This window comes from Lontra canadensis, unplaced genomic scaffold (assembly GCF_010015895.1).
Source record: "Lontra canadensis isolate GAN:19392208 unplaced genomic scaffold, GSC_riverotter_1.0 scaffold33, whole genome shotgun sequence".
NCBI classification, from domain to species: Eukaryota; Metazoa; Chordata; class Mammalia; order Carnivora; family Mustelidae; genus Lontra; species Lontra canadensis.
Genome location: NW_022631027.1, coordinates 19,367,731 through 19,395,165, shown reverse-complemented (window position 1 = coordinate 19,395,165; position 27,435 = coordinate 19,367,731). Strand labels below are relative to the sequence as shown.

General features: G+C 40.3%; 1 protein-coding gene across 5 annotated transcripts in view; it reads left to right on the top strand.

Moving 5' to 3' along the window:
• VAV3 (vav guanine nucleotide exchange factor 3) overlaps positions 1–27,435 on the top strand; it is a 361,362-nt gene that overhangs the window by 147,785 nt on the left and 186,142 nt on the right. For all 5 annotated transcript variants that reach the window (XM_032867260.1, XM_032867258.1, XM_032867257.1 and 2 more), the window contains exons 3-6: positions 14,273–14,331; positions 16,629–16,694; positions 23,453–23,561; positions 25,815–25,907. In XM_032867260.1, coding sequence (XP_032723151.1) covers positions 14,273–14,331; positions 16,629–16,694; positions 23,453–23,561; positions 25,815–25,907 — 327 coding nt within the window. The remainder of the gene's footprint in view (positions 1–14,272; positions 14,332–16,628; positions 16,695–23,452; positions 23,562–25,814; positions 25,908–27,435) is intronic.

Genomic DNA, 27,435 nt, shown 5'->3' with positions numbered 1-27,435 from the left:
ATGTGTAATCAACTGTGCGGCCCAGGTGCACCTATTTTTTTACTTTTAAATTTATTTTAGGGTGGCTCAGTTGGTTAAGCAACTGGCTTCGGCTCAGGTCATGATCTTGGAGTCCTGGGATCAAGTCCCACATCGGGCTCCCTGCTCAGCAAGGAGTCTGCTTCTCCCTCTGACCCCTCCCCTCTCATGTTCTCTCTCTCAAATAAATAAGTAAAATCTAAAAATAAAATAAAATAAATTTATTTTACTCATTAGAACCGAAAAGCAGATAGACTTGTTTGAATTAAACTATTTAATATTTTGAGGAGGAGAAGATAAAAGAAAGTCATATAGTGGTGGCAAAAAATTTTAATCAGTGTGCACTTTTGATATGAAAAAGGCTCTCGTGGTAGATTTGTATAAATATACTTAGGTTTTTGTTTTGTTTTTGTCTTGTTTTGTTTTACAAACAAGTTCATTTTTTGAGTTGCACTTCTCAGACTATTGCAAAAATTATTCACTCTGCTGTGATTCCCAGGAATTTGCGAAGCATTTCTTTTTACATACACCTTATAACCATTATGTGCAAGTCTTTGTTGCTTATTTAGGACACAGCTATATGTCCTCTCCCTTTAGGGGTCAAGGATCAAACAGCTGTACCCTTCATATATTGAGAGAATCAAATATTTACATTTTAGTAGAAAAAGAATAGACTTTCCACAGAATCATTTGCATCAACTACTAGAACACATACTGCCAGTCCGGCACATTGGTGTAACATCTCGTTTCTAAGAGATCTGGTCCCTAAAAAAAAATAGCAGGCAAGTTGTGCCACTCTTGGCTCACTGTTAAGAGTTGAGGGTGTGGCAGCTTAGCTGGGTAGAGTGGAGGCTGAAGATCTAGCTCACCCACCATTTTGGAGCAGAGAGCCTGGGGCCAGAGAAACAACACATTCTGTCTGGGTCTCACTGCAAATCACAGCCAGAATGAGAAATGTAGGTTCTGTGCAGTCCCATGCTGGGTACAGGACTTTTTGAGACAGTGCCATTAAGGCCATTTTGGAAGAACCACTTTGTACCATTTGATGCCAAGGACTTTTTTGATGCGGCCTGAAAAAAATAATGTTAAGCTTTTCTGTCGTTTTGCCTTTTTTTTTTTTTTTTTTTATTAAAACAATCAGTGATCCCATTTCTTGAACTTTTACCTCCCACCTTAGGGTGGGATCTGATGGCATGGGAGTTAGGGATGAGGTGAAGATGCAGTCAGGAGGGTTTTTTGGTTCATTACTTCTTAATAAGCATAGCTGTCCCACCCTGCCTTATCAGAGTAACTGTTTTGTAACATCCAGTTCAAGATGGCCCTTTGGGGGACGCCTGGGTGGCTCAGTTGGTTAAGCAGCTGCCTTCGGCTCAGGTCATGATCCCAGCGTCCTGGGATCGAGTCCCACATCGGGCTCCTTGCTCATCAGGGAGCCTGCTTCTCCCTCTGCCTCTGCCTGCCATTCTGTCTGCCTGTGCTCGCTCTCTCTCCCTCTCTCTCTCTGACAAATAAATAAATAAAATCTTTTAAAAAAAAAAAGATGGCCCTTTGGACAAATCCTCAGGTTCTGAATGTTTGACCGTTTTCAGGGCTGTCTGCCCACCCAGGTTCCCTCTCTATACAGCAGTGAAAGACTCATGACTTAGGCACTTTTTTTTTTTTTTTTAAGATTTTATTTACTGAGATAGTGAGAACACAGGTGACTTTGGGAGGGGCAGAGGGGGAGGCAGAGGGAGAGGGAGAAGTGAGCCCAGCACGATGCTGGGCTCAATCCCAGGATTCTGGGATCATGACCTGAGCTAAAGGCAGACGCTTAACCAACTGAGCCACCCAGGCATCCCATGTAAGCATATTTTAATAACTGGATATAAATGTTTGAATCTCGACTGCCACTCTAAGGTTTTATTCTCTTAGTTCAGGTTGCTGTCACATATTCTCTGGGAAAAGAACCTTAAAAGATCATCTACATTTTAAAACCTCTTAAATATTATATTTTGACAGGGTATTTATTTTGGGGGGGTGTTTGGGAAGGAAGATGATAAAAAGAAAACTATCAAAACAGAAATATTATTAGATCTGCCATTGCGCAGAAACCAATATTAAAGTAGATCTGTCCTGATTCTCCCTAAGGAATTTTATTACTTAACGTGCCATAGGGATTTTGATGTGGTATAGTGGGTCATGAGGGGTGCCATCATGGTAAGGGTTTAAAGGCCATAATTTTCTAAGTTATTTAGACATGAGTTATCATGTTCATTCCATCTGTACACAAATATTTTCTCATTCAGTTCTCCTTTCCTAGAGACTGCCAGGAGGCAAATCGGCTTTGCAGATGAAACCAAGCATCCCCTGGCAGCTAGGCAATGTTGTCTGGTCCCTTCGATGTCTAAGTGTATTTTCAAAGGTTCGTTGGAAAGAGTATCAGAAGCGGCCTCTAAAGAGGGAGCTGATGGCTCCCCAGATAAATCTGAAGAAGAATTTTGAACTTTGGTGACTTTATTTTTCCCCCAGTGAACTGTACTCATTCTTCCAGGTGAAATACTTCATCTGAGGTTAACCTGAGACAAAATGTGAAACAATCAAGTGTATCCCAGAAAACACTTGGAACCAGGACCATCAGAGTGTGGCAGACACACTCACTGGAGTCCTCGTGCCCCTTTGGGCTGATGTGCATTTCTATAGCCTTTGATTATTCTCTCTGATAAGTACTAGACCTTAGGGGAAATTCAGGTTGTCTTGGATTAACAGGTAGAGGAGCTAATGACCAAAAAGTATTCCTTTCTTACTGCAAAGGAAAAAGAATTCTTCCTGGACTCTTAAGGTCAAATGCTTTTCAAGATTTAAGGGCCACAGGTTACAGAGGTCTAAAGCAACAGTTACACTGCTTCAAAAGTAACTAAGAAATTCAACTATTGTTACTCCTGAGGGGAAGATCAGCAAGCACAGGGCATGAAAGAGGGAAGTGACCTGAAAGTGAAATTAAATAATAAAAATAAAAGTCCATCTTTACTTTTGTCTTAAATCATAATGCAAGTGAATTTGAAAAAGCTGGAAAAATGCAATATAATTTAGGCGAAAAGGAAAACTTAACGTATCATGGTTGTGCATGATTCTCAGCAAAGGCTGAAAAGTAGAAAAGCAATATGAAGGGGAAAAAAACTATGAATAAATGTATTTCCATAAAAACCTTATCTTAGTAGTGCTGATCCACACGTGCACGTGCACACACATGTACCACAAATAGTTGCATGTCACTCAGTGGGAAACCAGGCTACATCTGGGCCAGTTTCCGATTTGTGGATCCTGTCTAACACTGGTTCCATCTGCGGCCCGCAGGTGAGCTATCCCAGTCACATGGACCAGAGGTTCCTGACCCTTCTGGTGAGCTGTTTCGACCCTTGTCAACCAGCGTTATCATTGGTCCCCACTGGGACAGAATCACATTTTTAAAAATGCCTGGATTTGAAGTTTTCTCCAGTGCTTCGTCCACACTGTAATGAACTAGGGTCAGAGCAGATTTCCCCAAGTTTGCTCAAGCCACACCTGTGCCTCTGGGCTTTGGTGTATCCAGTGGTGTTCAGGAGGGTTGACCTCTTCTTCATAAGGCTTGTTATATTCTTTTCTCCCCCTGAAATCGATTCGCGGCAAGGCTCTTGTTCAGAAGACTTCCTAGGTTTAGGCTCCTTCCTCCGAACTATTTTATGCAGCCAGGATTAGTATTCTTAATGCACTGTTTCTTGGCGGTTCATCCTCCAGCTCTCAGATCTTTGCCGGCTCCCCATATAAATAATAAAGGCAAACTCCCCTCCAGCTTGCCTCTGCAGCCCATTTCACACTCATCCAGTGAGTGTCCTCAGGGCCAAGCCCGGCCTGTGACGGGATGAATGTCCTTATGGGTGGCCATCAGATGGAGAGAAGAGTCACCTAATTGATGTGTATGGACAGTGGGGGTATGTTAAGTGGAAAAGGCCTGTGTGTGTGGTGGTTTCTTCCTCTCCACAAGGGCTCACTACTCCATTTTTGGGTCTCTCCAGCTTCTGCTTCCACTAGAAAGGGCCATGAGCATCTAGAAGTATAGGCACTGGCTCTTTGGCCACATGAATTGTGAGGTCCTTCGGTACCATGTCCCTCTTAAAATTCCACCTCCATTTGTAAAATGAGGGGTTCGGTGCAGTCTTCCCTTCACAACGGATCTGTTTTCTGCCATACCCTGAGTGCCAAAGTGTTCTGTCCAGACTTCTGCCATCCCCTCTTGTAGCCCCTAACCACCTGTGGCTATTGAGAATGTGAAATGTGCCTAGGTGAGCTATATTTGGAAAGCACACACCAGATTTTAAAGATTAAGTATTAAAAAAAATTATAAAATGTTTTGATTTCTATTTTGATTACATTGTGAAATGATAAATCACAGATATAATGAACTAAATAAAATATATGATCAAAATTAAGTTCACCTCTTTTTTTCTAATGTGGCTTCTTAGAATTTTAGAGTTGTATATGTTGTTCCCATGTTTCTATCAGTCAGTGCTCGTTCTAGAAACTCGATTTCTTATATGATGAAGAAATAATTTACCTGCTTTTTAATTGTTCAAGCACATGAACTTCCAAGAAGTATGAAATGACTATTCTTACCAGACCAGCCAGAACAAAGAGATGTGTGGGGAGTGTCATGTCACTCTCCCAGTCTCGTAGGCAGAGGTATAATTTTTCTTTGGTGATTTGAAATATGAGAATAACTTGCAGACACATCATTATTGTCTGTGAGCAGTTCTGGGCTGGGACTGAAAATAGGGCATTTCCAGGTTGGCGCAAGGAATGTGTTCTTCTCCACTGTGAGATCCTGTCATTCTGGCATTGCCTTTCTGTTCCTGGACTCAAGTGGTAATAGCCTGTGGGCAGCATTTGGACAGTGGAGACATTTGCAGGAGAGTTGCCTGACTTTGTAAGTGTACCAGGTGTGGAAAACGTGTTGACTTTGACCCAGCTATAGGATTTGTGGGCGGCTTGGAAAATTCATTCCATTTTCCAAGTCCCTGAAGTCATATAGAACTCCCTGCGTATTTCAGATCATGCCAACAACTTCTCCTCTGTCCTGATGCTAACGCATAGGATGTGTCTGTTTAAAGTGAGTTCTGTGAATGCACCAAGGTCTCCCAGGGAGCTGGCAAGACACAGCTGCTCTGCTAGAGTCCTTACTGAGATGGGATGGGGAGTAATGAATGTATACCTGCAGGGCCCACCGTCCAAGTCCCGGGCTTGGTAGTGAACATTAAAATGGCCCCATAGTCTTTGTAGATTACATTTCTGCTCTGCATAAAGATAGGGAATCATTTCCAAATATGGTCACATTTTCAAAACTGAAGGCTTTCTTTGAAAGCTGTGTATAAACAATTGAATTCTTTACTAATTGCCTGTTAACTTCAACATACCCTAACACACCTGTATAAACTTCAGAGAAGCTTTGACTATCTATATGTATTCTGAGTTCTAACTAAATACTGTGCTTCGGACAGCTAACTCTGCACTGATGGACCCCAGGTTTCATCTCTGGTACTTGGACTCAGGAGATGGTTCAAACAGTGTCTATGAAAAGTTACTTACAACCCCTTTTGCTTGGTGTGAGAAAATGAACAATGCTGGTTCCGGTTCACCTTTTTTTCCTGCCTGCTCTTTAGTATAAATATTTTTATTTTGATGCCATCTGTGAATTGTAGTAATATGAATTTTCTGCTCTGGTAGAGTTTATGTGAGTGATTCCAGAATCCCTTTGGAGCACAGCAGGCCACGAGGTTGGGCAGGGCTGGACGTGGGAGGTGTGGGGAGCGGAGGAGGAGGCTGGAAGGGAGCAGAGAGTGGGTCAGATCTACTGAAGACTCCCAAGTGTGCTGGTAACTTCAATCTCTTCATGGGGGTAATAGTTAAGAATTTTAAGGTGGACATAGAGGTGGTGGCTTTGTGAAGGACTTGACAGTTGTGAATTGTCACACAGCCTCTATGATAGCCAAGTAGAAGATGGGTTTGAGGGGTGTGGACCTGGCAACATGGAGACAGATTGGAAGGCTGATCCAGTAATTGAGGTAAGAAATAAAGAAAGCCTGTGCTAAGCCAGAGACAGGGAAGAAAGGAGGAGTTTGATCCAAGAGAGATGTAAAAGGAGGAGGTGATAGCACTTAGATCTGCGGTGTGACAGAGAAGTCCAAATCTGGAAAGTGTTCCTAGTGTCTGGCCAGATGAGGGAGAGGAGTGAGACTGTGGGCTCACTGGGCAAAAAGAGGAGAAGCAGATTTGAAGGAAAAGTGCTCTCTGTGAGGTCTGAGAGGCACAGAGTGCAGAGACAAGATCAGGGTGATGTGGAGATGGATCAGGAAACAAGTGTAGGTCCGTTTGGTCTAGAAAAAATTTGCTTAATGACATCATCTCCTGGAACCTGCAAAACACCCGTTGTAAGAAAAGTATTAATCAGGAAATGGCAACTATAAAAAGCTGCTCAGACAGTAATGTGCAAGTGAATCTGCTCAGAACAGGGAAGTGTTCTCAGTGGAGCAGGCGAGGACAGAGATGGGTGGGTCAGACGGTGGTAGTTCTCATCCATCAGACCTCTATTAACTGCGGATGTTGGAGAGACTCCTGATTGCCTCTCAAGACGTATTCCAGGGTCATCTTTTCTAAAAAGTCTTTGAGCCTTCCATGTCCGTCCCTCAGGGTGAGGGGAACAGCTGGTCTGACTCTCTTCTGGGCCGCGGCTGTTCTTTGTAATACCAGGTCTGTGTTTTTGCTTACTACCTGTGTGGTAGTGGGTTTTTTGAGAGGAAGAAGTGCATACTCTCCATTTTTGTTATCTTCGACATGTGAAGTATATCCAGAATATCTAGCCCATAGTGAGTGTTCAGTAGATGTTCACCAAGTAAATGTAGGAGATTTAGACACAGGGTGGTGAAGTAGGAAGAGTAGCAGTCTGGACAGAAGAGAGGGGACCTAGGTTATGACACCAATTCTGCTATTGGTTCTTTGACCTGAGCAAGCTAGTTACTTTTGTTGGACCTTGGCTTCCTTATAGGCAAAGGAGATTGGATAGGAATCTAGGAAATCCATGAATGGTCTTCAAGAGTTCCCTGGATTTCTCGAGATGAAATGCAGAATTATGTATATTATGTATGTACATATACATATACATGAACACATATATATACATATATAATTTCCCCTCCTTGAGGCTTTAAGAGGACTATGGCTTAAAATAAGAACCACTGAATAAAATGTGGTGGTTTTAAAATTTCTGTATATGGGATTGGGAGAGGTACCCTATCACTGGGTGTGAGGGTTAGCTAAATGACTTCTTTTGAGATTGCTTTTAAATGACAGTCCACTTTCATGGATTTTTGTATTTATTCAAAGCAGTGAGGGTGTGGAGGTGATGGAGCTTGTGGGGAGATGTATGCTAAAGCTTCTTTGAGCCCATTCTTTTGCATTGTCACTTCTTAGAGTTTTTAAAATTCTATGTGAACTGTATAGATTATGGTTATTATGTGTTATCTCCATAAGTTGACTCAGCATGGGGCTTTCTTTGTTTTCTTTCTTTTTTTTTAACATTTGCTTTAGAAAGTTCAAGTGTGATTGTTTCTGGGCTCTTATAAATACTTTTGTATGACAGGAGTTTTGTTTTCTGAATATTTACATGGAAAATAACACGAGAACAGAAAATGACTGAAGAAAAATGTTTACCATCCACAATTCTCATTTTTTAAACATAATGTTATAAATGGATAAGCTTAGTGACTCTTGACAAGTATTAGCAAACACTGGCCATCATGTGCTTGAATAGAGATACAACCTAACTTATTAGATGTATGCACAGTCATTAGAAAGCTTTGTTTTCTATCTGGTGCTAACTTGAAGTAGACATCTCACATTTTACTTTCTGAAATGCTTTTCAAAGACCAAATCTTATTTTATCAATGAGGATGGTGACCACAATGGCATTAGGAAAGAGCAGAAGTATGGGACATTCTTTTATATGCATTTTATAGATAAAGATACAGGGGTAAAGGACCTCTTGCAAAGAGCATCTATTTAACACCCATGCTTACCCAACTAGTGAGAGGAGGAGCTGAGATTTGAACCCAGAAAATCTGAGTCTTAAGCTTATGCTCCTAACCAGTCCAGTATATGATTTTCATAAAGGGAGGTTCTTTTTTTTTCCCCCCTATAGGGCTTTACTTTTGAAATTTTGAAGCAATAAATATAGAATAATTCTTTTATGATCATCATTAAGGCCCACACAAACTATATATAATTTAGACCCATTTAATCTGTATAGATACTCTACTCTCTTGAACAATGCAAGTTCATTTCTTCTGATTCATAATTTTCTTGTTACAGAAATATTGTTTAGTACATCTTATCTGGCTATCCTCCTTTGCTTTGTCCATAGGGGAAGTGCTAGGGACATTTTACAGTAATATTCTATAGTGTTCAAAGCAACAACCAGGTGTTTTAGGAAGGATCTCAAATGTGCTGCTAGAAATGACACTAAGCTGCGGTGTATCGTAATGGGGTAATTTACTGTGTGAAATTAGAATTGCAAAGAAAATTAAGATAATGAGTTCTGTTGATTTCCTAGGAGACTTCAAGTAAAATATATTGTTAGTCTGATAGTCACCATCTGGTTGAGTTTAGAATTATGCTGCTTATCGGGTGCCTGGGTCATACCAGGTCTCTGGGCTGCCTCTGGGTCATACCTGATGTTGTGTAGAAGCCTGTGCTTCTGTCTGAATTACTCAGTCCATCACTCCCAGCCACATCTGAGTTACATCCTTGAGGGCTTGGATTTTTCCTCTATGACCACATGGGGTACTTGCTCTGAGCCTGTGAGAACCATTGTGGGGCATCCCTGTCTCTAGCTTCAGCTGCTGGATAGTAACTTCATGCTGTGGTGCTGCAATGTTTTCATGAACTACTAAGCTTGTCTTGTACTTGGGGTTCAGCCTATAGCCCTGGATTGCCTTGCAGAGCCCACCTTCCTGTAAGGTTCCATCTCAAGGAGCTCCAATTGAATTCATGAATCTTATTAATAGCCTTTCCATTGGTTCAGGGAGAGGACTAAGAGGTAAAACTGCAGGATAGAGAACTCAAGGAGATAAATCCACAATTAATTAACACTTTTTGGCAGACCTATGTTGCTGATCCCTATGGTTCTCTGCCGTTATTGTCTATGGCCGTAGCTTCCTTAACTCTGGAATGTAGAAGTAGCTGTAACATACTGCTTCTGCATGGATGACTTGTTTTAATTACAAATTACATCATCAACGGTATGAATGGGCTGGATAAGTAGAAAGTAAGAATTTCTAGAAGGTCTCATGAAGAGAGTGGTTAAAATGGGTGGCTTTATTAGTGTACAGTTCCCTTTTTGGAAACTTTTATTTTATGGCTCTTCAACTAATGGGGATGGTAAAAATAAAATGAAGAGCTCAAGCTAAATAATAATCACCATTAGAAAAATTTGATGGAGGGGGGTTATCACTATGTATACTGCTTTTAGATATGAAGAGATAGGTAATTCTTTTTCATATCTAATATTCAATTTTCATAATGGGCACCTTCTTTAATTACTCATTCATTCTCTGCTTGTGCCAGGCTAAGCTCTGTACATATCTTTACACATATGATCCTCAATCCTTACAACAATTTTGCAAGTTAAGTATTAGTCATTCATTTCTTTGAGCAACAAATATTTTTGTGTTAAGTGGTTGTTATGACTCTGGCTGTGAACTAGGTGGTAAGAAAGAACAGTGAAGAAGCAGTTGGAGTTCTGTGCCCTTAAGGTGTTTTTCACTGTTGGATGGGAAAGACAGACAGTAAATAGGTCATTAGAATGTCTTGTTATGTTCTTAAGACACTCTTCAGGGGAGTATAGATTTGTAAAAAGTTTTCAAAGAGCAGTGGTCATACTTTTGACCTCTCTATCCCATCTGAGAATCTTTCCTACAGAAATACCTAGACACAATTGAAAAGATAACTGGCAAGGATTATAATTTCAGGATTGCTCTGGTAGCAAAATGTTGAAAAAGCTCATTGGCAGGAGAATGGTTAAATCATAATGTTGTTTACACACACTGGAATGTTGCACAACAATAAGGTGAATGAGGTAAATTGGAAGGTGTTGACAGCTGTCTGGGGTATATTGTTAGATGACAAACTCTTGTTTTGGAAAAATCTGTATCATAGGAACATAGCACCTAAAATAACAATCATGAAGAAAAAGGAACGAATTTATGCAAGAGCCACACCAGATTTTTAGCTCTGTTTTCCGTTAGGCAGAAGGTGTGTGTATGGAGGGAACAACTTCTGTGTATTACCATGTTGTTTCAATTTGACAAAATAAACACGAGTCCTTTTCACGTATTTTAAATAGCAAATAAATTTTTAAAGATTTTATTTATTTATTTATTTATTTATTTAATTGACAGCCAGAGATCACAAGTAGGCAGAGAGGCAGGCAGAGAGAGAGAGAGAAGGGGAAGCAGGCTCCCTGCGGAGCGGAGAGCCCGATGCAGGACTCGATCCCAGGATCCTGAGATCATGACCTGAGCTGAAGGCAGAGGCCCAACCCACTGAGCCACCCAGATGCCCCAGCAAATAAATTTTTAAATAAGGCGATGTTACTAGGGCAGAGTTAAGTCGTACAGGAACACAAAGGACCCAGACTAGATGCGGAGATGTCCAAGAAGGCTCTGGTGGAGGGAATGGCCTGTTCAAATTCAGGATGTGGTCAGCCATGGAGAGGGACACAGAGAGATTGAGAGCGTCTTGCCTAGGAGTATCCCAGTAGGCAGCTTTGTAGCTGGCCACCTCCGTGCTTTATTTAAAAGTTTGCCCAGATTGTCCTAGGTTGTTCTTCACTTGCCATCACAGTGCATCAGCCACTATGCCTGAATACTTCTCACATTTCCACTTTTCCTCTGTCTCTACTGCTGCTGGCTTAAAGACTCTATGTCTCATCTGGACGATTAAGAAAACAGCCTCATAGGTCTCCTGGCCCCTTGTCTATACCCCGTGTCTCCTAAGCCTGTCTGTCCTTCACTGGGCTGAGTGATCTAAAAATAGAGTTTGACCTGGGTATCTTCCTTTTTAAACTTCGTCAATGGTCCTTCATAGATTCTGGGATCTAATCCCCCCCTTCTAAAAAGCAAGCCTACAAGAGCCCTACTTATCTCTTCCACCTTCTTCCCATGGTAACTGTTATTTAGGTTATCTGGAAATATTTTCATTTCTTTACAAATGCTGCTGCTTATTAAGCAAGGGGTAGATGTAGGTCAAGAAAAATATCCGTAATGTGGATTTAGTAGTTTGTTGTTAGCCTATTAACTTGTAAATGTTCTGACTAGTTACCCCTTTATGAGGGTTCATGTCTCTAATTTCATATTTTGTTGAGGTAACAATTTAGAAATTAATACATTTCAGGGAAAAGAGTCTTTTTAATGTCCTTGGGGATATTTTCTTTTGTGAATACTCTTGAATACATGTTTCTCATGTCTGGAGAATCTGGCATTAATTTGTGTACTTGTCTATTCCAAATCCGGATATGCTCCACCTTTATGGAATACACACTGTTCTAAAAACACTACATTGACTAAACAGTCTTATTTGCTTTGGCTAAACTTGGAGTTAATGAATGGACTTGATGTACAATCAGATAGATGCAAAACTGAGAGATGGTCCTGAGAGTCACTTTGAGACATGCTGTGTATTACTCTTCCTTCCTTCTCACCTTCATTATTTTTCTATTACTGAATGGCGATAAGTAGTAGTTTTTTTTTTAAAGATTTTATTTATTTGGCAGAGAGAAATCACAAGAAGGCAGAGAGGCAGGCAGAGAGAGAGAGGAGGAAGCAGGCTCTCTGTGGAGCAGAGAGCCCGATGTGGGGCTCGATCCCAGGACCCTGAGATCATGACCTGAGCCGAAGGCAGAGGCTTTAACCCACTGAGCCACCCAGGCGCCCCAGTAATAGTTTTAAATAGATAATAGGAGTTGGTTTCATCTTGTTGATTTTTTAGAAAGGTTTGTACTTTATAGACACATTTAATGTAGGACTAAAGTGATATACTATCTTCTGGCTCCCTCTGGTGGACAATTGTGCAAAAATGCAAACAGCAGTCTTATGGGTGGAAATGGGTTGTGTGAATTATTCTGATTGTTGGTGGGAAAAGGAACACAAGATACATTCTTATTTTTAGATACATCATAGTTATTATAGACAATATCCCCGGGAATAAAATGCGTTTCTATTAGAGTATAAAATAGCTGTAGTAAAATACATCATAGTAGCAACATATACGATACCAGTGTTATTGTTATTTTTCTTCTTAGTAATGGCAATGCTAGATTGTATAAAATAAAATCAGAAACAGATTTCACCTTACAGCTTAAAAACAGGTCATATCAGGATAAGGCTGATGCTGAAATTTAACAGGGCCATTAATTCATGAGTCTAAATACTACTCTGCGGATTATTCCAGAATCTTCCGAAAGCTAGATGTTTCAGTAACGCATAATTTGAGAATTTTTAGCATGTGGTTATTTTTATTTTGAATCAATTTATTTTGATAAACTTGTTATTTATTCATTCGTGTTCTAATTAGACTGAAGATACTTTTATCTTTATTATGGCAAATTAATTGATACCCAGTTTTATCTAGGTGGTTGTGTTTTGCTTTCATATCAAATGTTCAACAAAGTAAAACCAGGAAGAAATTGCATAGTCTTTCAATTAAATTTTATTTTATTTGTTTTATATAATGATAATTTTATATAATAAAAGTTTACATTTATTGAGCTAAGCCTTTGATGGGTATTATCTCATTTAATTTTTTCAGTAAACTCTATGAGGCTGATAGTTTTTGGTATTGACATTTTATAGAGGCTAGTAAAGGTGAGTTGAAGAGCCAAGGCTCAACCAGACATTCTTTCTCTAAAGTTGTATGTTTATAACTACAGCAATGTACTACCTCCTGAAGTGGGCAAGAGATAGGTATGTGTGTGGCTAATGCTCATATGCGACTCTGTGGAGTGCTGGAGACCTTGCCATTAGGTTTCCACATTTGAACTGAGAAATTAGATTACCTCAGCTCTGAGATTTTTGCCTTTCTTCTTTTTTCTTTTTTCCCTCATTTCGAATAGTCCTTATAGGAGAACCTCTTTAAGTTTTGTTTAGTTTTGGGAGTTAGGACAAATCATACCTGTTACCGTAGAAACAGGCTTCGTGGGAAAAGTATATTTTAGCTCTTCGGGTTCCTTGCTAAGTCTTTGAGAGAGATGATCTTAGTTGTAAAAGTGGTAAGGAAGGGTAAAATCTCTAGGTTCTAAAGCTAAAACTATAGTAGGGCACAGGTACCGAAGTCTTCATAAGCAATCTTTAAAATACATACAGATAATCAAGGGTTTAGGAAACTCTTTTTTCGCAAATACTCAGAATTACAAAAGGTAATTTTCTTAAAGTTGGCAATTATAAAGGATAGCTATCATTTAAATACTTTTCACGTATTAGCTTTTTAATTCCTATAATTAATGATTACAAAGAAGCTCACTATGATTATAGGCGGTATCCAGATGAGAAAACCGAAGCCCAGGGAGCTAAAGTAGTTTGCTTAAGGTTAGATGGCTGAAGACAGGCAAAGCTAGGATTTGAACTGTGGTCTGGCTCTCGAGAGTCCACATTCTAAACCACTTAGCTATTCAGCAGTGCTGCCCAGTAGGACTCTCGGTGATGATGAAGATGTTTGAGGTCTGGGTAGCACAATACAGCATCCACGGTTGGCTACTGAGCAGTTGAAATGTTGTTAGTACAACTAAGAAACTTAATTTTTTGTTTTGTAAATTTTAATTAGTTTCAAGTTAGAGAGCCTTGTGTGGCCAGGGGCTACTGTTTGGGACAGTACAGCTTTACAAGACCTTTCCGATTCTGTAGAAGTGGAGGTACAAGACCTTTAGTATTACCCTGTCTAACTCCTTGCTTTAATGATAAAGAAATGGCAAACTAGATGCTTAGTAATCTGCTTAGGGTTTCAAAGTTAAAGGATACAGTTATAATCCAAGTGTTTAAAATTTTCAGAAATAGCCCTTCCCCTTCTGTACTTAGTTGGTGTCTGCAAATTTAGGTTTCTCCTGCCATTGTTAATACTAGATTGTAAGACTATTAAAAAAATTCTTATCTTTTCTGAAATATGTTTCCAGTTAACACTTTTCCTTTTTTCTCAGGTTATAGAAACACTATCACGACTTTCTCGCACACCAATAGCACTGGCCACAGGAATCAGGTAAGCTCGTTTCTCTGTGATTCATATGTTCTATTCCTTCAATGTAATAGTTATTAATGGGATGGTTATTGTTTGTAAAGCACTTTGCATGCAGGAACCATGCCTCATTCACACATGAGCAGTGCCTGATGTGTAAGTGCCTAATATACATTTGAAAGTAATTGAGCAACTAAGAACTTAGTTGTAAAGCTGAGTAATAATACCCATTGGTTAAACATTCTTAACTCACGGCTGACTGTTACCTATAGGGTAACTGTTTGTTTAACAGTTTGTTAAAACTGGTAAAACCGTTTTCTTAACTTCCTTCAACATTTCTTACATATGATTCATCAAAAAAGCCCACAAATGCTTAAGTAAATAAATACCTGACAAGTTATTGTAGTACATTTACTTCCTATAGTCCATAAAAATAACTCACAACTTTAGGAGTTTAAAAAGTAATCAGACAAGTATAAAATGGTATGTGTACAAGGACGTGAGTTGAAGGATTGGTACTGAATGAAAAACTTGGAAGTAAATTGGTTAAATGAATTATGACTTCTCCATGCCATGGCGTATTATGCAGTCAGTAAGCATGGAAATAAATGTAGACAGGTATGTCATGTTGGGCTTTCCCTGTTTAAAATACTACATACTCAAGTTAGATCAGTCAGAAGTTTGTATTATTAGTAACATCAGACATACAGAGAAACCTTTTCAAGAGCCACCCAGCAAGGCTGCTTGGAAATTGAATGGATTTCATTTTTTATCTTGCTTCCTCAGAGCTCCACACTTTAGTCTCCAGCCATTATGGGGTCTGTGGTGCCGTCTCTCCCTCTGTTGTACCTTTCTGTGTCCAGCTCAGATTCAGATTTTAAGGGAGAGGATATAAGTCCTTCTTAAGAGGACTGATCGGCAGTGGCTAGGCAGTCCGTGCCCTGGATACAAAACACAGCAACCCCAGGAGGGATACTCTGCAGACCGGTTCTTGGAAATGGGCTGTGAATTTGACAGCTTTCTACAGAAGTCATCTCTAGGCTGCATACGTGTTCAGCACCTCATAATTTGCTCTATGTGATTCATCTTCCCATATTAATATATATGTATGTGTACATATATATATATATATAGTTATACATAAATTGCTGATTTTGAAATAGCCTGATTCTATTTTTATGTATTTATGTATTTTTGGTTCTGAAAGGATATACATTAGAAGGTTTTCTTTTCCTTTTTTAATTCTTCTTATCTATATTTCCAAATATTTCTATAATGGACTTACATTGGTATAAAAGCACAATCAAATGTGCCTGAATTTATTTAAGAAAAAAAAAAAGATTTTGAAACTCTAGCATTTCTCACACATTTTAATTTATTTGAAAAATGTAAGTTCCTTAAATGTCTTAAGTACTCAATCCATAAATTAATATGAAAACACATTTTTCAGTGTATCAAATATAATTTTTTAGCAATTACTAGCTCTCACTTACTATTTTGATCCTCTTATTTTTATTTTTATGAAACATGACATCCTGCCTGCATATAAAGAAAGTAAAAATTCTGGCACAATAGTATAATTATGATTGTGTTAGATATGCATTTAGGGCATTATGTTGGGGTTATGAAAATAGTGCATAGTACATTAGGCAAAAAAATCAATGGCTAGAAATCGGGGATACATTAAACTGCTTTTCTTTTAATAGGGAACAAAGAAAACTTCCTACTCTCCCTCAGGCCTAGGGTTTACTCATTTGTCCAATAAGTGAAAATAAAAAAATATGACTTAAATATCTTGAAGTCCAAGTAGAAGAGTCTGCCAGAATCAGTAATCATAGGTGAAGGGTGCGGATATTTTGATCTTCTAATAATTTTTTTCTCTGTTAGTGGGCTGAGTCCTGCAGGGATGATTGGTACCAGACCATTTGTTGGTCAGATCAGATTCCCTAAGTGGAGAGAGACAGTGCTGAAGGCAGAGGCGCTGGGGCAGCTGTGGGCTTTCTGAGCTGGGAGCTGCAGAGCCTGCAGAAAGTGGCACGTGTGGCCTGTCCACAGCTGCTCAGGTGACGGTGGCGACCGCTGGTAATGGCTACCGCTAATTTGGAGTAGCAGGTGCCACAACGTCCCTGGGGAACCCCATGCAACTACCACAGGATGGGCACTTGGGGAGAAGCCCAGGCTGTTTGTTAAATGCGATGACTGATCTGACCACTGTGGCGGCAGCTGAGCTCTGTATTTAGTGAGAGCTCAGTGCCCAGCCTCCTGGCTGCTTACTCATCTTTCTTGTGTGTTTTTTTTTTTTTTTTCTCCCTCTCTTCTAGGCCCTTCCCAACTGAAGAGAGCATTAGTGATGAAGACATCTACAAAGGCCTTCCTGATTTGATAGAGTATGTTGGGCATCTTCAGCAAAATTAAACCACCACCAATGTTTGCATCCTTTGTGGGTTTTAACCAGGGCTGTTAAGAGAGCTTTCCGAAGTGGTAAAATGATTTAATGATTAAGACACGTAAGAATTAACCTCAAACTAGTGATGGAAAGCTTCACAAGAAAATGGGCCTCGTTGGGCTTTTAATTCCTGTTCTGTGCCCCATGCCATGCCAGTCCCTTTGACGAGTCAAGGAACAGATTGCAATGAAGTAAAATTTGGAAGTTTCTCAAAGGCATATTTGAGGTGGTGGGTGAAACTTGAATTAGACAGTGAGGGGAACAGTGATGAAGAAACAAGATCTGCTTCTGGAGTTGTAGGGCAGATAGTGCGTGCTTTGTAAGTTCAAGGAAAGGCGAGATGAGTGTGGGCTGGAGTTCTTCAGGGAGTTTCATTAGATGGTGTTTGTTCTGCACAGAGACTCCTTCCGGGCTTTATTATTTAGTAGTCAGGAGAGGCAAAAGGCCCTTGCACCTGATCATCTTCTGCTGATTGAATGACTTGTGCAGATTACAAATAAATATGAAAAATGATCCCCACCCCTCAAGGAACTGATGACAAAGATCAGGCATGTTTGAAAAAGAATTATAGGAAGAAATAGATTATGCTCCAAAAGGGGTGCAGGTTCTGTGTGGAAATTCTTCCATTCATCCATCCCAGTGCACCGGCGCTCCAAGCTTGTTCTTTGCTGTAGGACCTTTGCTCATTCTGCCCTTATGGCTGACCCCTCACCATTCCAGCCTTCGCTCAGACGTCCCTCCGTGGACAGGCCTTCCTGACTTCCCTCCCTGTCCAGCCCCTCACCTTGCTCTCTAGCTTTATGGCACTCATTTCTGCCCGAGACCATCTTTGTCAGCTTCATTTATTCTCCATCTGCTCATTAGAAGGTCAACTTTGTGAGGCCAGGGACTTTACCTTGTTCTTGGCTGTGCTCCCAGAACTTTACCCAGCATCTGGTGTGTAGTAGGTCCTTAGTAACTATTTGTTTTCTGAATGATTAAGCAGAGTTGCCTCAAGCATCTCCTCTCCTGTTTGCCGGCATTCTGCTTCAGGCCTGAGCTGTCTCTTCAGTTCACATGGGCTTGTTGAGTGCCTGTTTCTGTGCTAACCATGTTGCATGCATTATCTCATGTCCTAACTTCAACATGATGAGGTTGATCCTGTTATCCCAACTTCTGAAGGAGAAAACGGAACCGTGGAAAGCTAAGAAACTTACTGGAAGTCATACAGCTAGCCAGTTTTAGTCTTCAAATTGGAACCCCAACAGTTCTTAGTCCAGAGCTGGGGACTTTCCTCACTGCATGGAACCCTGGAAACACCCTGAGTTGCCCCCTCCGTGAGAACCTCCGATAGAAGAGCAGAGGAGAATGCTGATAGGTTGGCCAGCAGCTTGTCCCAGAACAGGTGGCACTTGGATGGGCCTTGAAGTTTGATGTTTTAACTGTGGATGAAGGATAGTTTTTTAGCTCCTCTTAAAACTTCCAAGAGCTCACTGATTGTGAGCAAGATTATTGCTGATCGTCTCACTGAATTGCCTGTAGTCTTCATAACGTGACTATAATGTTTCTGGTAATATAACCAACTCCTCTGAAGTATTAAGAAGAACATATTATTTCTTGGGGCACCTGGGTGACTCAGCTGGTTAAGTATCCGACTCTTGATTTCTGTTCAGGTAATGATCTCAGGGTCGTGAGATCGAGCCCCATGTTGGACTCCATGCTCAGCACAGAGTCTGCTTGAGATTCTCTCTCCCTCTCCCCCTCCCCCTACTTGCAATCCCTCTCTCTCTCTTTGTCTCTCAAATAAAATAAAATTTTTAAAAAGGAATATGTTATTTCTAGAGCTATTATAATGTTCTTTTTTTAACCCCCACCAATTGTCACTTACACCTACTAACTTTCATAGCCTCCCCTCCTCTTGTTGTGTTGATGTCAGGATAAATCCTGTGAGGACTCGTACCCCAAGCCAAGTTTGGAAAAATCTGGGCTTCTGAGCCAGCTGCTCTGAGACACCAGCTCAGGGTCAGGGAAATACAGCCTGCTTCAACTCTCCATCTGGTGGTGGAAGGTCCAAACATGGTGTTATTCCTACAAGTGCTTGCCTTTGGTTTTCAGTCTTAGCTTTGTTATGATCTCTCTGGGCTCATATCTTTAAGTCTGACTTTTGGGATTGAAATCACCCCAAGGAAAGCCCTTAGAAACAATATTGTCCTCCCTACTGCAGAGGGAATCATTCTGTTCCCATGTGGAGAGAAATGGAGAATGCAGCAGAGAGGTTGTGAGATGGCTAGGCTGCACAGTGTCTGCTTTTTCTACTTTTATGATCAGGGTGTTATTCACGGCCATATATAGATGACCTGGACACAGGAAAAGTAATATAGATTATTGTTGATTTGTTGACCATTTGAAGAATCACAGTCCTCCTTCCCCTGGCACCCCCCTGCTTCCCCCACCCCACACCGCCCCGGCTCATTTTGTGCAGGTCAGGAATTCTTGACCAAACTGTTAGCAAGAAAAGCTACCTTAGTATGTGGTTGAATAACAAAACTCAAAGAATTTTAGCCCAATCTTGGGTGTGTGTGTGTGTACACATACACACACGCATGCGTGTCACTCATACAGTTCTTCTTTAAAAACTTTTTTCCAGGGGCACCTGGGTGGCTCAGTGTGTTAAAGCCTCTGCCTTCGGCTCAGGTCATGATCTCAGGGTCCTGGAATTGAGCCCCGCATCGGGCTCTCTGTTCAACTGGGAGCCTGCTTCCTCCTCTCTCTCTGCCTACTCTGTCTACTTGTGATCTCTCTCTCTGTCAAATAAATAAGTAAAATCTAAAAAAAAACAAACAAAACTTTTTTCCAGTTTTATTGAGAAATAATTGATCTATATCCTTGTGTAAGTTTGAGGAGTACAACATGATAGTTTTATTTACATATATTGTGAAATGATTACCACAATAGGGTCAGTTAACATCTGTCCATCTGGTATAGATACAATTAAAAGAAAAGAAATAAGAAAAGGGTAAAAGAAATTCTCCATGTGGTGAGAACTCTTAAGATTTACTGTTTTACCAACTTTCCTGTGTACCACGCAGCAGTGTTGGCTGTGGTCATCGTGTCATACATTCCATCCCTAGTCCTTATTTACTGGATTGATCTAAGTTTGTACCTTTTAACTACCTTCCTTCAGTTATCCCTACCCGTCCCCTCCATCTCTGATCTCCTCCAGTCTGATCTCTTTTACAGTGAGGTTTATTTTGTTGCTGTTGTTCTTTTCTTTGGGGTTTTGTTTTTGATTTTTGTTTTTGTTTTGTATTTTTTTAGATTCCACATGTAAGTCAGATCACACAGTGTTTGTGTTTCTTGGTCTTATTTCACTCAGCATAACACCCTCAAGGTCCATCCATGTTATTGCAATTGGTGGAATTTCCTCATTTTTTATGCTGAATCATATCCCATTGTGTGTGTGTGTGTGTGTGTGTGTGTGTGTGTGTGTTACACTGCAACTTCTTCATGCATTCATCCATCGGTGGACATTGAGGTTTTGTCCATGTCTTGGTTATTGTAAATAATGCTGCTGTGAACATGAGGGTGCAGACTTCATTTTGAGTTAGTGTTTTTGTTTCTTTTGGATGTATTCCCAGAAGTAGAATTCCTGGATCATATGATATTTCTCTTTTTAATTTTTTGAGGAACTTCCCCACTATTTTCCACAGTGACTGCACCCATACATGGACCCACCAACAGTGTGTGAAGGGTCCCTTTTCTCCACATCCTCTCTAGGATTTATCTCTTGTCTTTTGATGATGGCCATTATAACTGGCATAGGGTAGTAACTCATGTGGTTTCAAGTTGCATTTTCTTAATGTCTGGTGAAGCTGAACATCTTTTCATGTACCTGTTGGCCCTTCATATATCTTCTCTTGTCCTTTGCCCATTTTTAAATGGGGTTGTTTTGTGGTGGTTATATGAGTTGTAGTAGTTCTTTATATAGACTAATTGTACTAGTTCTTATATATTTTGGATACTAGCCCCTCTTCAGATAAATGACTTGTGAACATCTTTTCCCATTCCATAGGTTGTCTTTTCAGTTTGTTGCTGGTTTCTTTTGCTGTCGATGCAGTCCCACTTGTTTATTTTTTATCTTGTTGCCTGTGCTTTAGGTGTCATACCTTCTACAAGGGTAAAAGAAAAATCTGTATGTATTCACAGCACATGTGCCTCTACCCTCATGGGAAAGAGTCAAAAACAACACTTAAGCAAGATGAGGTGTTTTTTCCAGGAATGGGGGTAGTGGTCAAAGGCCGTGGAGCTGGGATTAGGAGTAGCAGGGAAGTGGATTTCACAGCCTCACTTCTTGTTGAATGGGATCCCTTCTGATGCAGAGCCTGTTCCTTCGTCATTTCTTATCTCTGCTCCCTCATGGACTCATCAAACCTTGCTTTCCTTTGATGTGTCATAGAAAGTGTTCAGACTGGTTCAACTCCCCCACCCAACCCTGTTCTCTGGTTGGATTGCCTGCCTAAACCCCTCAGTTTGGAAATTCTGGAATTACCTGATGACATGCCATCTGCCCAGTTTTACGGAGTAGGAAGCCGAGTGGCATTCTTCACTCCTTCCGCCCTCTCCCTAATTCTGACTTGCCACCAAGTCTGGTTGACTACACCTGACACAGTTTCTGAAGTCTCTCTGTTTCTCTTCTCATCTGCCTTCACTCTAGTTATGGCTCTCAATATCTCCTACCCACAGGTTTCATTTCTGGGCTTACTGTCTTGTTGCCTTTACTCTGCCCTCTCATAAAACCTCCGCTTGCATCCCAAATGCCCATGTAAGGTTGTACTTAGAGGGTGTACCGCCTTTCACAGGTTGGTTTTAGCTCTTCTCTCTGGGGCTCACATTCATTTACCTGAATGGGGCACCACTCTTGGTGTTGCTGGGCTCTTCAGACCTGCTTTTGCACATGTTTTGGTATCTTTTGTCTGGAATGTTCTTCCCCCTTTATTCACTGAGTATGTGTCACCTCTGACAGCAGAGGTGCCTCATCTGCAACCATATCTCTTGGAACATAGTAGTATTCAATTAGCAAATACCTATTGAATAAATTGATAAATATATCCGAGACCCAGTTCACATGTAGTATCTGTTGTGAACCCTTCCCTGACTTCTTTAGTCAGAGTTACTCTTCCCCTCGCTCCCACATCTGCATTCATCTGCTCTGTTGCACTTCTAGAATTTCAGTGGGCATCCTGTGCTCTACACTTGACTATGGGAGAGTCCTCGGGTCTTCTTTAGTCTATGCATTCTTAGCACTGAAATGTCTGGGCCTCCGTAGGTCCTTAGTAAACGTCTGCTGGGTGAGTGGATGGTTGGACAACTAACCTTAAGACAAATTTTTCTCAGAGCAGAGTCCTGTGAAACGTTTGTTAGCACCAGATCGCTCTCCCGTAAGGCACCTTTCTTTCTTCTGGGTGTTTGAAACAGTTTATTCCTGTCAAAGGCCCAAATAATCCTTCATGACAAACATAGACAACCTGGTGATTGAACCTACTTTGAAAAATGATCTAAGTTGTAGAGTGACATTTACAGTTACAGTGTTCTTATTTTTGTGCATATCAATTTATAATATTCTATCTGCACAGGCCCAAGAAACATGATAAGGGCTGGCAGGATTGAAGGAGTTGAATTTCTTTTTCTGAGAAATATGAATGCTTCTTTCTAACATGTCTAAGTGTATTAATCTCAATTCTTTGGGATTATTAGTAATAGAGTTTATAGAAGTCTTGAACTGAAAAGGGAGACTTGAGGAGTAGGAATAGAACATGTGATAGGTGGAACCAGCTCCTTCTACTTGGACTGAATGGGTTTATGATATTATATGAAGGGTTTAGGAAAAGTACATTGGTCCGTCACTGTGTATGTTCTCCTGGGAACTTTAAAAAATAGGGATGGTTTTCAACTGCCAGGAGCCCAGCAGATTTCAAATGGTGTTTAAAAATACTGACATTTCTTTAAACATAGTATAATCAAAACAGATAATAGCAGAATCTGGCTGGAGAGGGGACCTGTGGAGACCCTCTGAGTGGGAGGAAAGGAGCAGGGTTGGAAAAACCATGGTGTCAGGTATCGGCAGTAATAACCCTGCAGAAACTGTTGCTTTTAAAAGACACCTTTTAAACTATGAGATCCTTCCCAACTCCTCTGTCTTTGCCATATTAGACCCCTTAAGACAGATGATTAACCCGAGGCCTCAAAATAGGAAAAATGGGGGCAGTAGGATAGAGTGACAAAAACACGTAGAATGTAAGACAGACTCCGTTTTAAATCTGGATCTGGCATGTACTAGCTGTGTGTTCACAGGCAAGTCAAATAAATACTGTTTAGTTCTCTCGACTTCCTTATCTCTGTAATGGATTAAATAATAATGCTTACCTGAAAACACAGTGAATACTGGGCCTGGGCCAACTACCTGAGATGGTGTATACAGAGTGATCATTTCTGTGCATGTACATAGCAAATACCAGTGGATGTTAACTGTCGCTGCCATCCTTGGTGGATTCTGTTGTTGGCATTGTTCTCATTAGGAGGGAGAAGGCTGTAATGTAAAGCCTTTTGACTCTTCTCATGAATCCCGTTATATTTCCTCTCTGGATTTTCTACTAGGCTGTATGTAGGTATTGCATTTACTGCATGATAGAAAGTGACCTGGGTATCATACCTTTGTTTCAGTGAAACGCACGTGGAGGATGAAGAAGGTCTCTACGACTGTGTTTATGGGGAAGATGAAGGTGGAGAAGTCTACGAGGACTTAATGAAAGCAGAGGAAGCACATCAACCTGTATGCTCCCACTTGCCTTATGTTTCGAGTTACTTCGAGTGTTTTATTAGGACAGTGATTCCTTGCAAGACTGATTCCTATAATTATTTATGTAACTTCTGCTGGAAGAGTTTTTTGGTTTTCTTTTTACCTTTGCTAGCTTTTAACTATATAATCATGACTTACTGCATTCAGAAACACATGGACATGACATTTTGCAGTTCAGAACAACCATAGGGAATCCCCGGTCTCGTCTTTTGATTTTCCTTGTAAAAAATAGCAAGTGTGAAAGAGAGATGGTATGCTGTGCAGCTAAATAGTGGTTGAGTGGCAATAGAACATAATTCCAGGGAATCACGAAATTACGTTACCATGAAAGGAAATCTCTTGCAAAACAATTCAGTCTTCTTTAAATTTGGTGTAGCATTAAATATTAAATGTAAAGAATAGTTCTTCATATTTGTTAGGGGTGTTAAGAAGAAGTCTTTTTTTTTTCTTTTGTTTCCCTAAAGGGCTCCTAGAATTTTTAGTGTTTTATAAACTTAGTTTCAGATGTCATCATAGTCAGCGTGTGCCCCCCAAAAGTTTATCTGCCATTAAAATATCTAAAACATTCAGAAAGAATTACTTCGAATTTTTTCAAACACAAGATTGTGTAAACACAAGATTACTGGAAGCCAAGGAACTGAAAGGCCAGGCTATTGAAGGATCATCTGCACATATGCCGAGATTGCCAGAAATGGACATTGGAGTGGTAATGGAAAACAATATGGCAGGCCAAGAACTAAAATTCTCAAAGAATGAAGAGGATGAGCCATAAATTGCACAAGTACATAATCTCAGTGATCTAGAATCTTTATAAGGCATTTGAGGGATATTTTGTATCACTCCTGTATTTCCAAAATATTTTCATAATTTGAAAAAAATGGTCAGTTGCTTAGGGTTTTAGGAATGTAGTCTTTTTTTTAATACAAAAGCCTTATCTTCGTCAGCTGGATGGTGGTTTAGGTTTTTCTAGGGCTTTAATGAATTTCCTCAGCTCTCTCTCTTCATAGTCTTGCCTTTAATAAAAGGCTGGAGGCTTGTCCAGTGCCCCACATAGGGAGCAGTGGCTTCCGTGGGATGGAAACCAGATACCTGGTCTGTGTTTAATAAATGTAATGAATGTGCTTAACCCACTGTGTGAGTTGACAGACTGCCCGCGGCAGGACATTGAGTATTTCTAGGTGACAGAGTATCATCTGTACTGCCTAGAATTACCATCTACTTTGGGGACCAGCAGATTCTTCAGTGTGTCACCCAAGGACAGTTCTTCATTCAGTAGGCAGTGCCAGGTCATTTATTGGGGACAGGCTCTTTTTTTTTTTTTTAAGATTTTATTTATTCATTCAACACAGAGAGATCACAAGTAGGCAGAGAGGCAGGCAGAGAGAGAGGAGGAAGCAGGCTCCCTGCTGTGCAGAGAGCCCGATGCGGGGCTCGATCCCAGGACCCTGAGATCACAACCTGAGCCGAAGGCAGAGGCTTAACCCACTGAGCCACAGGCACCCCTATTGGGGACAGGCTTAAGAGCAATGATCATTTAAATGGGTAGGGTCCTTCTTGTATACTCCTCAAGATGCTATGTGCCTTACCAGGTTATCTCATTGACATTTCCTTGGGGTTAGAACTAGAATTCTCTCTGTGTTGTAGATGAGATAACTGAGACACAGAGAAAATAGGTAACCTGTTCATAATAACAAGCTAATAACCGAAAAACTGGTATTCGAACCCAATTCTGTCCAAGCTCCATACCTTTGATCCTCATGTTATGCTCTAATACCTCCAGTCTTAACACTAGTAAGTGAGCCAAACACCAAGATGTTAACTCTTAAAAAATTATTTTAAGGTTTTATTTATTAAATATCCTTTTGTTATTTTGCAAGTATTTCTACAGCACTTGTGAAGTATGCTGTACATTAAGAAAACTGTATCACACCATGTGTGATATTTCCAGGTTCAATAATGAAACAGATAAAATAATGAAAGAGGTGTTTTCAATATAAAGATTGTCCATGCTCAGAAGTTTTTTTTTTAATTGTTTAAAACTTCCATTTACATGGTTCAAATTTTTAAGAACAGATACTTCATAAATGCAATAAATGATCTTTCAGTTATGTCTTTTATTAGAATGGAAAGCCTAAGAAAGTCAGTGATTTTGAGCACTTTCTATAGACTGCCAGAAAGATTAAGACATATGTTTGATTAAATCATTTTTGGTAATTCTAATTGCAGAAATGTCCAGAAAATGATGTACGAAGTTGCTGCCTAGCAGAAATTAAGCAGACAGAAGAAAAATACACAGAAACATTGGAGTCAATAGAAAAAGTAAGTTATCAGATATTATTTTTGATGCCCAAGTACTACACTTTATAGTTAATATAGAAGACTCACTGTGTCTACTGTGTGTGTGTTTTCTATGTTTCAGTAGAACTTTGGATTTAAAGATCTCAAAGCAGATTTATTCATTCCACAACTAGCTACTGATTTCTTAGTATTGGAATGGCACAGTGTTAGAGGCCAAGGATATAGCAGGAAACACAACAAAACTCTGGTTCTCGTGATACTCTCTCTCCCATGGGAAGGTTTATACTTTAAGCAAATAAGTGTGTCAGGTGGTGATAAATTCTCTGAAGAAAAAATCAGTCAGGAGGAGAGGACAGAGAGTAATGGGAGTGGGCTGATTTTATTTTATGTCAAGTGATAATGGAAGGTCTGTGGTAGGATCACACTGAAGCAGATAGCTGAGGGCAAGCTGTGCCAACATCCTAGAGAAGACAGTTCCTGGAAGAAAGGCCCTCAGTGGAGACTGTATTCCACATGTTTCAAGAAGAGCAGTAGCCCAGGTGGCTGACGCAGCATGGGGGAAGAGAAGCAGTGAATGTGGAGAGCTGGTGAGCCATGGCACCCTGTAGGGGACATAGAGAACACCAGCTTGAAGCTGGAGTGTGTGAGAAGAAGAAGGGACATGATCTAATGTAAGTTTTTCACAGCTCATGCTGACATTTTGGGAGAAAAGTTAGAAGGCTATTGACAGAACATGATAGTATTTGTAGAGCTGGTGAGGAATGGTCAGATTTTGAATAAATTTTGCAAGTAGAGCCAACTGGATTTGGTGATGAATTAGGTGAAGGATGTCCGAGAAAGAGAGCAATCAGGAATGTGAGGTTTATAGTATGAATAACTGCCTGAGTGGTAAAGACTGTCACTGATATGGGGAGGACAGGTTTGGGAATCAAGAGTCTGTTGGGACATACTAAATTTGTAATACCTCTCAGCCTCCAAAGGGCTGTGCTGAGGGAGTTAGATATATGAGGCTGGTATTAAGGAGGAAAGTTGAACCGACAAATACATTAGACCGTTACCATGATGCAATGGAATCTATAAAGTCATGGTGCTGAATGACTTCACCTAGGGAATAAATGTTGATAGAGGAGAGGTTTGAGGCTGCCCCTGGCAACATCCACATTTAGAGGTCAGGAAAATGAGAACCAGGAGAAAGTTTTGGACATTTAGGAAAAGCACCGAAGGTGTGGAAGAGTTGTCTGGGAGGGGTGTTGGAGTCAATTGACCAGGGAAATGTAGTAGGGTTATGCTTTACCACAGGCTCAGTTGAAAATTAGACCATCAATCTGTTCATGTTTACCTTCTTAGGTACATGCTCTACATATATAGCAAGCTAGATTTAACCAGAGTTTTCTTCTTCCAGAAAAGCACAGTGGAAGAGGATAGTGGAGGGAACAGTTCTTTTATTTTTAATTTTTTTTAAACATTTTATTTATTTATTTGACAGACAGAGATCACAAGTAGGCAGAGAGGCAGGCAGAGAGAGAGGGGAAGGGAAGCAGGCTCCCCA